The 12909-nt window shown below is 40.4% G+C and overlaps 1 protein-coding gene across 4 annotated transcripts; it reads right to left on the reverse strand.

Moving 5' to 3' along the window:
* Positions 1 to 345: 345 nt before the first annotated feature.
* On the reverse strand, positions 346 to 12142 carry Smndc1 (survival motor neuron domain containing 1). 4 transcript variants are annotated; one of them, XM_038339690.2, is made up of 6 exons: positions 11932 to 12142; positions 10838 to 10957; positions 5841 to 5983; positions 5088 to 5249; positions 2185 to 2338; positions 346 to 1556 (listed from the first exon to the last, which is right to left on the reverse strand). In XM_038339690.2, exons 2-6 carry the CDS (start codon positions 10955 to 10957, stop codon positions 1419 to 1421), a joined length of 717 nt encoding a protein of 238 aa, XP_038195618.1. In that variant the 5' UTR covers positions 11932 to 12142; the 3' UTR covers positions 346 to 1418. The 4 variants fall into 4 exon arrangements, with proteins under 4 accessions (XP_038195618.1, XP_038195626.1, XP_038195610.1 ...); XM_038339698.2 differs by lacking the exon at positions 11932 to 12142 and adding an exon at positions 11481 to 11508; XM_038339682.2 differs by lacking the exon at positions 11932 to 12142 and adding an exon at positions 11334 to 11474.
* Positions 12143 to 12909: the final 767 nt, after the last annotated feature.

Here is a 12909-nt window from a genome sequence, read left to right on the forward strand (position 1 = left end):
CAAATACTACCACCATCCTTAGCCCAAGTATCCCTTTTTTCTGTTTTAACCCATGTCTTTCTGTCATATGTTATTTATGAAGAAAATCATAAAAAGTATTCTACCTCACCGTCAGAAAAATTAGTTTACCAAGTCAAAATTCATGAAATTTAATTTACAAATAGTTTCATACACACCCATTAATCCTTTAAGATTCAATTTTTTATACCCAATAAAGGAATTCTTAGGGATTTATGAAACACTTCTCATACGCAGTGTTCTCTTCCGTAGTAGTTCTGTGTACAAGTCTTAAGGCTCACTACACCAAGGCTGGCTGCTATGGATTCCACCCCTTTGTTAACACACTGGAGATTTAAAAACACTTTATTTATTAAAGTTAAACATACAAAACTGAAATTAACACACACCCTAAAAATTGTCTTCTTCCAATAACAGGAAGGCCCTTTTTCTATCTGTGTTTTTGGCTTAAACTCAACTTGGGATAACTGTGGTGCTCACTTATACCAACAAATGCTGGCAACTTGATCTAGTTAATAAAAATTACAAACTCAGCTACATGAACATAATATACAGGGAAATTATGGTCAGATTAATGCACAAGAAATACAGGAAAATCTAATCATGAAACATTCAGTACTCTTGTTCATTAATTTAGCCTTGGTTTTTTACAAAAATAGTATCTACATTGTATACAGGGCTATACATCAGCTTTTTGTTTTCCCATATAAACATTACACATCCCCAAAAATGGAAGCACTACCACAAGTGAAAAATCAACAAAGAAAAAAACAATACAAAACACCAAATAAACACGAGAGAAGGGAGCACATCCTACACATGGTTTGTTTTTTAATATAAAATTCAAACTAATGACCAAAAAATACAATGTGAGTCAATTGTGGAAGTGACCTAACAGACCCAGGAAAGAATTCAAGGAAAAACCTTAAACTAAACCCTGTCATTTATAAATTAACCCATGCTCGGGCTTGTCTGGACAACGGCCAGGTTATCATCAAACTGAAGATATCTTTAGTAGGTTGGCATTTTGCCATCGTGTTCCAATGAACTGCTGGGATACATCAAGTGCAAAGCACCTGAAAACTCCAAATTAGGACTTACAAAATGTCTACTCAACATCAGTTAAGTAGGGGCCTGAAGTCATCTAAGTGCTGATTTAAGCAGCATCTACCTAGAAAAGTTGCCTTGTTCAACAAACTCTGAGGGAACTGTGGTAAGTAATAATGAAGAGTTAAATGAGAGCAGTTATCAAATGTCTTCAAGTTTCATTCTACCAAAGCCAAACAATGACAACAATGTATCTTCTTACTCATCTAGCAAATAATTTACCTTTAGAAAAATATAAGAATAAAAAGGTAAATGTAAAGCCCTGCAGAGATGAAATCCAACAGTTTTTCTCATTATTGAGGCATCAAATGCCTGACGTTATATTTTGATGTATCTTGATACTGTGTCATGGGCTTGTCAGCAATTCCGCAAGTTCCTACTCCAACTTTGCCCGTTACACTTTCTGGCGAAGCAAAAATACTCCTCTTTACCTGGGAACAAAAGAAAACCGGTTCTGATCAGTATGTGAAACCAAATCTCAACCTTTAATGCTAAAATACATTCAAGTTGCAATATTTACAAAATGTATGGCTTTTGTAGAAAATATCACTACATACTAATATAAAGCTTATCTGTCTCAAGATTGTAGGTTTTCATTCTCAAATTCCTACTTAAAGTATGAGCTGTCTATTCTGGTATGAATTTGATGGCAAGACCCACTGTGGTGCCCTCTGTCCTGAGGCAGCACTGACAACAATGAAAAGCCAAGCTATGGGTGAATGTCAGGTCATCCTTATTTTGAGTAGCTGAATTGTACGTTATTTTACTAACAAAGCATACCCAGAGAACTTAAAAGCTTTTTTAAACAGATGCTCAAAATGAAAGTTTGTTTTTAAAAAAAGCAGAGCTCTGCATATTTTCTGCGAAGTTTGAAGGCACCAAACAGTCTTAAAAATTTCTGATATAAACTCGTGGCTAATGACTACTTAAAAGAATTTTAAGTCAAGAACTAATTTAAACTGTGTCCTTTGGAAAGCCTATACCTCCTTTCTTCATTTTGATGTTATTGTAATGAAAGCTATACTTTCAGATCTACAACATGATGAAAGACATACCAACCTGGCCTTTTTTGTTTTTAGAATAAGCCCTGTTGTTGAACTGCTGCCATTTCACCTTCTGGTCCTCTCTTTCCTGCTCAAGTTCTTTTATTCTCTGTGCTTTTTTCAAAGCTTTTTTCTTTTTATATTCACGTTGCTGGGCAATCATTTCTTTTCTGTATGGAAAACCCAGACATAAATGTCAATAATTAAAACTTAAAATATGACTTCTTTGTAACAGTGCAAAAGTAAAACTTACATACTAATTTATTAACGAAAGTACAACTTTTCATTTAAAACGAATGCTAAAATCTGGGTATGGTAGCATGACTGTAATGCGAGGTGGTCACAGGAGGACCAGAAGTTCAAAGTCCTCCTTGGCAAGCTGGAGGTCAGTCTGGGATACACCAGAACTGTCTGTCTGTCTTACAGAAAGAAAAACAGGGCTAAAGAGAGATGGCTCAGTGTGTAAAGGCATCTGCCACCAAGCCGAGCCTCATGAGTTAACCTGAGATTGATCCTGAGAACCACAAGGCAGAAGGAAAATCAACTCCTTCAAGTTGTTCCTGACCTCCACTCATGTTGCAATGCACACATGAAATCCACACAATAAATAAATAGAAATCAAACATCGCCACTCACTGAGTACTACTAGACATTTTCGGGGTTTTTTTTTTTTGTTTTGTTTTTTCTGGTTTTTTGAGACAAGGTTTCTCTGTAGCTTTGGTGACTGTCCTGGAACTAGCTCTTGTAGACCAGGCTGGCCTCGAACTCACAGAGATCCGCCTGGCTCTGCCTCCCGAGTGCTGGGATTAAAGGCGTGCGCCACCACCGCCCGGCTTTAGACATTTTCTTTTATAAAAGAAAGCAGACACAACACTTGCCAGAAGTGACAAAGAACAAAACCCCATTTAGGTCTATTACAATGTAAATCAAATCTTTCTTTTGGTTTGTCAAGACGGGGTTTCTCTGTATAACAGCCCTGGCTATTCTGGAACTAACTTTGTAGACCAGGCTATCCCCGAACTCACAGAGATCCACCTGCCTCTGCCTCCCGAGTGCTGGGATTAAAGGTGTAAGCCATCACCCAGCTGTAAAACAAATCTTTCAACAAAGAGTTTTTATTTTTTTATACAGTTTTTGCCAGCTGTGCTTTAGGAATATGAATATCTGATGCCTGTTCATGCCTATAATCCCTACTACTTGGGAGTTGGAGGCAGTTGGATCAGGAATTTAAGTGTGCCTCTGCTAAGCATAGAGTTCCAGGCCAGATTAGGCCACATGAAACCCATCTAAAAGAAACAAAATCAACTTTAATGGCTAGCTAACTCTTTACCAATTTCTAAAAGTACAGTTGGTGAAATATATGCGACACTTGGGAAAGTGTATGAAGTAATTTAATGCAGATAAACTATTTCATCAACACTGAAGAAAGACAGCAAGAGATTGGAAGAGTGGCACAACCAGCATTCTCTGTGATGACCAACAGCAAAACCCTGGGTGTCCACAGCTAGGATTCTAAGTAGAACCAGGGCCTAAGCTACCAATATACTCTGCTTGCCTACATGAACTGACAATAGGAAAGTAAGGTTTTTAAGAGAAGAGATCCTGATTCCCTTGCACCAAATAACCATCTACATGAGGCTAAGTGGCTTTCCTTATAAAGAAGGCAAGAATAAAACAAATTAGGTTAAATAAGATTTTACAATCTGATTTCCTTATTCAAGGTGTTTAAATGTTATTTTAACAAATGGTATTTTTCAAAACTCAAGAACATTTATGTAGCAACTTAAATTTTGGAAATTCTTGAAAATTCATAAACATATTTATCGGTTACACACACAAAGAAAAAAAAAGGAAGGAAGGAAGGAAAGAAGGAAGGAAGGAAGGAAGGAGAGAGACAAGACAAGGCAGTGCTGGCAGTAAGGTTGCATTTATGCACAAATAAACACAGGGACTCAGAAGTGGCTGTCAAGGGCTGACCTTGACTGCTGTTATCTAATAACTTCTATTTTCTGGCCCCAGGTTTTTAATCACAAGGTTTTGTTACTTCTGTACCTGCCACATTTTTTCTGTGAATAAGACGTGCCTCCCAGGCATTTCAGAGATTTTATCGAAAAGGCTAAGGCTGTTACACGCTATTTCACACGTGGCAGACGTTAGTTTTTTCACCATCAACTATAGTGATGGGTCAGGCAAAACAACATATATATATATATATGTATCTCCATCCAATGTCATAGCGCTTTCATTGTGTACTTTGCTAATCCTTGTTTCAGTTATTAGTTTAGATGCTATTTTCATAAGGAATCTGTCCTGGTTACCATGGTATCTTTTTTGGGGGGTCCCCTTAAAACTACTGCTATGTCCCTTCACAATTTCTATACTTAACTGTTTATGCTTCCCCCACCAACTTTTGTGGTACTGGGTACAATTATACTTGTTAGGCAAAGGCTCCACACCTAAGCTACACCCCCATCCCTAGGACACTCCCTTATGTGTTTTTTCTGAATATAGCTTCAGCAGGTACAAGGCTCAAGGCAGTCTCCACTGTGGTTTAGCCTTAGGATCTGACTTACAGAAATACAGTATTCTTAGTGTAGTGTCCTCTTTATTGAATACATCAGTATAGCCTCCACTTTACCTTGGCACACATACTGATCCGATGTTGCCTAACTGTAAAACAATGTAAAACAGTGTTATAACCTCACTCCAATGTAGCCTGAATAGGTTATCTTTGCAAATTACTTCAAGCACCTAAATGGGAAACCCTAAAATGCTAAAGTCAGTTACTTTAGCCAAATGCAACCTAAGCACTTACTTAAGTACCCAAGTACTCAAAAGACTGAGGTAAGACCGGGGAGCACAAGCTAGCCTGTGACATACAGCGAGCCAGCCTGTCTTGGGGAAACAGAAGTCACTTACTTTGACATGGGTTTGTTGCCACTGTCCTCTTTTGCCTTCCTTCCTTCTTCTACGGGTTTGAGGTTCAACAACGGAGTCACTTCGGCATTGCCATAACCAGCAAAGGTGATTGCAGCGGTGCCATTTTCTTCATCTATCTCCTCGATCTCCGCTTCGTAACACCTGCAAAGATATCATGGCTGTAAGCAGGTGAGTAAAGATCTAGTACTCAGCCTACAAGACTTATAATGTAGTGACTCAATTATCATGTCTCTAAAATAAACTTCTGCAATCAAATGGCCCTCTTAGCAAAATGAGAGATTTAAAGCAAGGCATCTGACATCAAAAGCCCTAATTAAAAAATTTGCCAGAAAAAATCCCTTACACATCTACTTGCTATACTTAATCTCACTGAGAAAAGCTAGTTCTTAAAAGATTAATTTCAATGTATGCACTTGAGCGCAATGAAATTACCAGCATTCACTTTTTTTGTTGTTGTTTTCCTTTTTAATTTGAGAAAACAAGTCAGAACATTTTAGAAAACAGCCATTCATCTTTCTTTCCTTCAGAATACAAATCACTCTTCTCCCCAAATTTTAAACTAAACGTAAAATTAAGCTGTTAATAGCAACCACCCAAGAATAACACCAGTTTCATAAATCACATTACCGACACAGATGATTAAAATAGGGTAGTCCAAGCTGAATAAAAACATCTTACCATTGTATCTTATTAATTCATGTTACAGTTAGAGGGTTGTTTTTCTACACTTACTGTCCATCTTCACTCCAGATCGCCATACATTTGTCCCCTACTTTCCATGAATGAGTAGGCTGAGTAGAAGCAAAACTGTCTGAACTTGCAAGAGTTTCCGAAGGCTGAGTTGACAGAAGGTCTTTGGTCAATTCTATAACTTCCTAAAGAAGAAAGCAAAAGCCGTAACACTTGTAATTTAATACTGTCAACTACTTTGTTTTATAGCATTATTTCTCATATCACAAAGCAGTTATGTACACTACACATACAGCTCAGTGCTTATGAGAATACTGTTTTCACATCCATAGAGACTGAGGAACAGCACTATACACTAATAAATAGTGAAACTGTGGTTTAAGCCTACATAGGCATCTTCAACTTAAATATAAAAACTATAAAAATAAAACTAGACAAGTTTCAGCCACTTGACTTCTAAATGTCTTTTGTGACTGACCATTTCTCTTCAGTGAGAATCAAAGACTGAATCTGATTCAAGGTTACTTTTACAACCAGCATGTGTCTTTCGTGCAACTACAGTTTTATAGAGCATTACTTGGCAGAAATATCAACCGTGTAACCAACATATCTCCTTTATGAAATTCCCAAAACACTGGAAAAAGTCTCATTAAGCATACAATGTTTCTACTTATACCAATTTCTATTAAAATACTGTAAAGCATAAATAAAAGAAACCAGTAATTTTTCACCCCATTTAAGTACTAATTACCAAGTTAGAGCAAACAGCGTACACCTACTTAAACACAGTAGCACAACTTCACTTTAAGAAAAAACACATAACTAACCTACAAAGGCAGGCAGCGCCTCTCTGGGTGGCAAATACTTTCTAATCCAGGCTTCTATGTATTAGTTCAACTCAAGTGTGTTAGGGGTGGTTAAAAACTTGCCAAAAATATGAACAGGTACTTAACTACTTATCTGCTACGTCCTTACTCTAATACAGACATACATTTTACCTGATTTTCAAAGAATTTGCCTACTGGTTTCCCACACTGTTACACTTAAAACATCATTTTCTATGTTTGAAGACAAATATTGCAAAATCAAACTCTTAGTTTCTTCAGGCATCCAATGAGGTTTCGTAATAATTGTTTTGGTTCAATAGCCAAGAAAAGTTAAATTATTACCTCTCCTAAAGATTGTAAATCTTCCTGGCTACTTCTAAAAAACTAATACTTGAACCAAAAATATAGATAGATAGATAGATAGACAGACAGACAGAGAGACAGGCGAAAAAAGAATATTAAGTATCTGGATGAAGGTAAGTTTTGTGAATTTAAAAAAAGCTACTAAGACTTGGATTTGAGCTGAAACCCAATAGAACCCACCCCAAGGTTTGCCAAGTAGAGAATTATTTTCTAAGGCACAGGAGGTGACGCTAGCTTTATAGTCATTAGTCCTGCAGCACTCGAGACTGAACCTAGGGTCCTGTGCAAATCAAGTAAGTGCCTTCAAATATTTTTTTAATTAAACAATTCTATGTAAATAAAGTCGGAGAGTTTCCAGTAATATAGTTATACAAAAAGAAGAGTAAATTACCCAATTTTGTTCTCAGTTAACCAACTTTAGAGCTAGGAATACAAACCAACAGCCCTGACTCAAGAGCCCACAGTCTTTATCATTAAATATTCACATCTCCTTCCATGTAATTAAAGCACAAACATGCATTCTACCTCTGGTAAGAAGTCTCAGGTTTGACAGAACATTTATTTCCCCACCACTTTCAAAAGAAAATATATTCAAAGAAAAGAATCCTGAAAAGCTATGCATAATCTTCAAAACCCTGTGCCACAATGGCCCTTCTTACAAACAAGAAAATCCAGGGCATTTACTTCTAAAGTCCTGTAACTCTCGTCATCTTACACGTCCCTTCCAGTAATTCATAACAAACCTCAATCTGTCTTCACATGTGTATGGACCAAAGTGTTAGAGAAGCTGGTTTATGTATGAGGGTCCTTGAAGGTACATACCATTAATTACTTTTCCTCCCCCAAGTCTGAGTTCTGAAACTGCTCCTTCATTGACAGATGGGCAGCAGTTACAGTAATCGGCAATTCCAGGAAGCATCAGGTGTTGTGATCTACATATCAGCAGGTCAAAGGGGGTGCACTCAAGCACTCTGCTTCCTGAAGGAAGGCGTTTCGGGGATGCAGAGAGCCACTGTAATATATGAGACAAGTGACTTGACCCCTGCCTCCTTTACAACAGTTTACTCAGCAACACAGCCTAATAAATTGACTAGTTTTGTGATTACTATAGACTGCCTGGGGAATGAAAGAGCTAGCCAATCTGATTTTACTATACCTATTTCTCTTCTAAATAAAAATAATTTTTATTCTATACGAAATACAGAAACATGGAAACCTTACTGAAAAAATAAACATAAGGAATTAGAAGCCACTATGATAGCCCCACCCCAAAAGAAAACATAGAAGCCACAGGCTTAAAATAAAAATAAAAAAAAAAAAACCCAACCAAACAAGATTTAAATAACAAGACGGATGTCCCTAAAAGCAGCAAGTGGGTGGAGGGAGACCTCTACCAAACAGAAGCTAGTTTCTAGTTTCAATGCAAACAACCAGGTTGGAAGCATATATTCAAATATTTTTCATAATTTTTACCTACTATTAAGTGATAATTTCCATCTTCCAACAGTTTTCAGTTCAAACCATACCTAGTAACCAAAATCAAACTTCTCATAATGAAATAAGAGGGGAAAAAACCCAAAACTTATGAAGACTGGCCAAATAAAGAATTCTATCCTGTCAATATTTATGGTATTATTAGTACTTAAGCTTCTAAATCTGCAACATCCAATATTTAATAAACTGTAGTTATTTAAAACAAAAAAATTATCTCCTCAGTTACCCTGGCCATATTTCAATTACTTAGTGGCTACATGTGGTTAGTGGCTGTAAGTGGCATTGAACAGCAAAGAACAGTCAGTCACCATACCAGACAGTGCTGTTCTAACTGGCTATAGAAAAGAAGACACTTTCGCAGATATGACTTCAAAGTCATTATTGCTTTGCCTTTTCTTTTTTTTTTTTTTTTAATTGAGACAGTCTCACAATGTCACCATAGCTGGCATGGAACCCTCTAGGTAGACCAAGTTGGCTCAAACACACAGAAATCTACTTGATTTGTTTTTTGTATTTTATTGACTTTTTTCTCCCTCCAGTGCTGGGAATTGAACCATAGGGTATTTTTTATTGTAAGCAGTTACAGCCTCTGCCTCCAGATCATTATTATTATTAACTGAGCCCTAGAAAAGCCTTTCAGGTAAATACTCTATCTACCCTAATGGTTTCTCCCTACATACTTTCCACTATAGATTTTCATATCAAAATAGCTGACCCCATACTCTAATTTACTCTAGAAACACTAAAAAAGACCTGGTAGTAATGCTGCTAGAAACTCAACTCCCAACTCTCCGTCTACCAGCTCTTCATAGAGCACCCAGTGCCCAGCAGCACACATGTGTTCTAAGAGAAAGGACTGTTTTGACGTCACAGAGGCGGACGGGGCAGGTCAGTGTGCCCCTGTCCCTTCACGGTCAACTCATACTCGGTACAGGTGAGCAAATTAAAGGAGCAAGCAGGAAGCACTGGGTTATGTTTACAGAAGCCCTGGGAGTGGGAGCAAGTGTCTTCTAAACACCTCTTCTTACTGAAGGGCACCTGCACCTCATCAGCCTGGCTTCTATAACTAAAGGAGAGTCTTATTAAAGTAAAATTATCCAACGTAGTTTGTTTTAAAAAATAACATTTACATTATTTTAAGTCTAGAATCAGAGTTTGAAAATGTCCAAGTCATTTTAAATTACAAATGAGATCTTTCAGAATCTCAAATCTATTAAGCCCTCTCAAGTTGTACTTGAAATTTTGTGGAGTTTGTTTTGAGGTAGGGTCTCACTATGTAGCCCTGGATGGCCTGGAACTCAGAGCTCTGCCTTCTTCTGCTCCCTGAGTACACTTCCTAAAGGTGTAGACAGCTGGCAAAACCCAATGGTATCAATGGCCATCAAGAAGATAAAGGACTGTTTAGATGGGACATAGAAGCAGCAGAGATCAAAACATCCTGAAAATCTCTAAAGGATCAGGCTCAGAAATTACGGGTGTTTTTTAGATCAGAATTTTAATATACAATATTTACAAAATACGTATTTTTCTTAACCTGGTGTTCTGAGAAGCAACAGAGTTTGAGTTTGTCCCAAAGCCCTTCGGGACATGTCCTTCCAAGTTTCATACTTCCTATCTCCCATGAAAAGTTATATCTCCTTTTCACACCAGTCCAACTTAGACAAGGCTCAGCAACTACAAAGTCGAGTCTTCAGTTCAAACACTTACATAACACCCACCCACAGACAGTTATCTCTGTACACATTTTGTGTAAACACATGTGTTTTTATAAAACATATACTCCATGAGCGTTGAAAAATAAGGCCACATTTCATTTTCAAATAATCCTGTGTCATCAAAAAGGACCTTAATCTGGTGATAATTTCCCCCTCTAATAGCATTACCTTTTCAACTACGTTTCCTCACCAAGTCGTTAAAAAAAATGAAACCGCTGCAAGGTTTCTTATCATGAAATCCTAAAAGCACACACAAGATTTACAAACCCATGAGTGTTTCATTCATTTTGATGTACACCAAATGGAAGAAGCAAATTTAGAAGCCCCGGTGTCTGTATGCAGGTGCACATATATCATACAAATAGGGAGCATCTTCTTTTTTTTTTTTTTTTTTTTTGGTTTTTCGAGACAGGGTTTCTCTGCAGCTTTTTAGAGCCTGTCCTGGACCTAGCTCTTGTAGACCAGGATGGCCTCGAACTCACAGAGATCCACCTGCCTCTGCCTCCCGAGTGCTGGGATTAAAGGCGTGCGCCACCACTGCCCGGCTAGGGAGCATCTTCATAGGTGCTTTGAGTGCCCTCTTGAAAAAGACAAATACTTTCTCAAACAGCATCAGCTACAACAGTCCACCTCTACTTACTTGCAAGTCCTTCTTCAATTTCAACAGATCTTCATTTTCTCCGTTTCCAGACAGAGCAGCTTCTACTTGCTGGAGTTGGGCTTTGTAGCTAGCCAACTGTTTTGCTAGATCCTCGGACATCTGAGAAAAATGAAAAGCAAAGACCATACAAACTAAGTCAAATATCAAGCTACAAAAATGTTCCTCTAACCCGCCTAAGTTAATCACTTTTGTTCCCAACTCGAAGTTTTATTCATTTTTACTTTCTTCAGATTTAGCTAGTCCACAAACTTCAAAGCAGTAAGTCACAAACACGTCAGATAAATTCTATACAAAAAGACCTCCCAAACAGTATGCTACAAGAAAAAAAAAAGTGATTTCTTGGAACTAGGAAGGCAGTGTGGGGCTCAACAATGAAGACTTCGACGTTCTTCTTAAAAGCTGGAGAAGTCAAAAATCAGAAAAATCAGCACGGACTTCCAAAGTCAGATGGAACTACACAAATCCCTTTCTTTACCATTCAACTGTAAGTGTGCGTAGCTCCCCAAAACACACACTGTTCACAAATAGGTAATCTTAGAAATCCGCCTTTCGACAAACCCAGCTCAGCGTCCTACAAAGTGAGACACAGCTAAACCCTCCCTTAGAGTGCACGCAAACATACGGGTCCTCGGGGGACCGTGTCCGGAACACTCCTGTCCACCGGAAGCCTGGAATCCGGACAGACGCTTCCAGTCCGAAGGGTTCAAACAAGGCAACCACCTCTCCTCCCGGCCACACAGCACTCCAAAGCCCGCCATAATCCTGTCCACCATGTCAGACCAGGAAACTCAAAGCCTCAGCTCCCATGGAAACTCAGCCTCAGCAGACCTCTTCGGAAGGGCGCAGGCATCTCCCCTACCCGACAGGTTCCCCAGGACGGCCACGTTCGCCGCCTCAGCCCGCAGAAGCCTCCCCGCCGGCCAGGGTCGCCCACTCGGGGAGCCGAGCAGCCGCCTCCACGGACCGCCCGAGCCGGGACCCCGCTGCGAGGCCGGCGCCCGGGCTCCCGGGCTCCGTCTCAACTCCAGGCCGAGGCCCCGGCGAGGCCTGACCCTCCCTCAGAGGCTCGTTACCTTGGGCGGGGTTGGGGACGGGACGGCGGGCTGGGGTCGGGGAAGCGAGCCCAGCGGCGGCAGGGGCAGCTGCAGCAAGGAAAATAGCCACGACGACGAGAAGATTCGGTCGGAAAAGGAAAAACTCCGCCGGCGCCGAGGGGGGGAGGGGAGAAAAGCCGGGCTCAGGCAAGAGGAATAGACAAGGCGAGGGAGATCTCGCGAGACCAACAAACTCTCGCGAACGTGCGCTCGGGTCACGTGACTCCCGGCGTCCTCTAAGCGGCCGGCGTCTGCGGCCTCAGAAGACGGAGTGGGTGGGGCCTAATGGGCAGGAAGTGGCGTGTTTGGGCTGCGCCAGGCGCAGAGTGCCGGCTCGTCTTACGTCAGTTCCGCCTTGTGGTGGGAGCGGCGAGTGGCTCGCTGGTCTGGGGGTGTAGACTCGCGAGCCTTTCAGGCCCGCAGCGACGAGGAAGGGATTTAGTCCTGAGAGCGGGTCGGGCGTGGTGGCGTGACTTCACTCCCAGCCCGGGGAGGCAAGAGGCAGGCGGATGTGAATCTGAAGCCAGTCTGGTCCTCCTAGCGAGTGTCAGGCCAGGCAAGGCTGCCTGAAGACCCTGTAAGTCAAGAGAAGGGAAGCTTTTTTTTTTCTTTGAGACAGGGTTTCCCTGTAGTTTCTAGAGCCTGTCCGGGAACTAGCTCTTGTAGATCAGGCTGGCCTTGAACTCAGAGATCCGCCTGCCTCTGCCTCCCGAGTACTGGGATTAAAGGCGTGCGCCACCACCGCCCGGCGAGAAGGGAAGCTTTGTTTTGTTGTTGTACAGAAGATAAATATAGTAGTAAAGGGCGTCGGAGCGATGGCATGGGAAGAGTGACCGTTTGAGGTGCTTAGACAATATCCATAGACGCTAAAAGCCACGTGGAGAAAGGGGGGTGTCTACAGGGTCAAGGTGTTGCACACAAGTATGAAACATCAAATCTCACAGATGATTAATAATT

This window comes from Arvicola amphibius, chromosome 1 (genome assembly GCF_903992535.2).
Source record: "Arvicola amphibius chromosome 1, mArvAmp1.2, whole genome shotgun sequence".
NCBI classification, from domain to species: Eukaryota; Metazoa; Chordata; class Mammalia; order Rodentia; family Cricetidae; genus Arvicola; species Arvicola amphibius.

Excerpts from the sequence above, each read along its gene's own strand:
- Smndc1 (XM_038339682.2), bottom strand. Across the intron at positions 5,250-5,840 it reads ATCTGGAGTGAAGATGGACA|GTGTTACGAAGCGGAGATCG; the intron begins GTAAGTGTAGAA and ends ATATCTTTGCAG. Across the intron at positions 1,557-2,184 it reads CTAAAAACAAAAAAGGCCAG|GTAAAGAGGAGTATTTTTGC; the intron begins GTTGGTATGTCT and ends TTTTGTTCCCAG.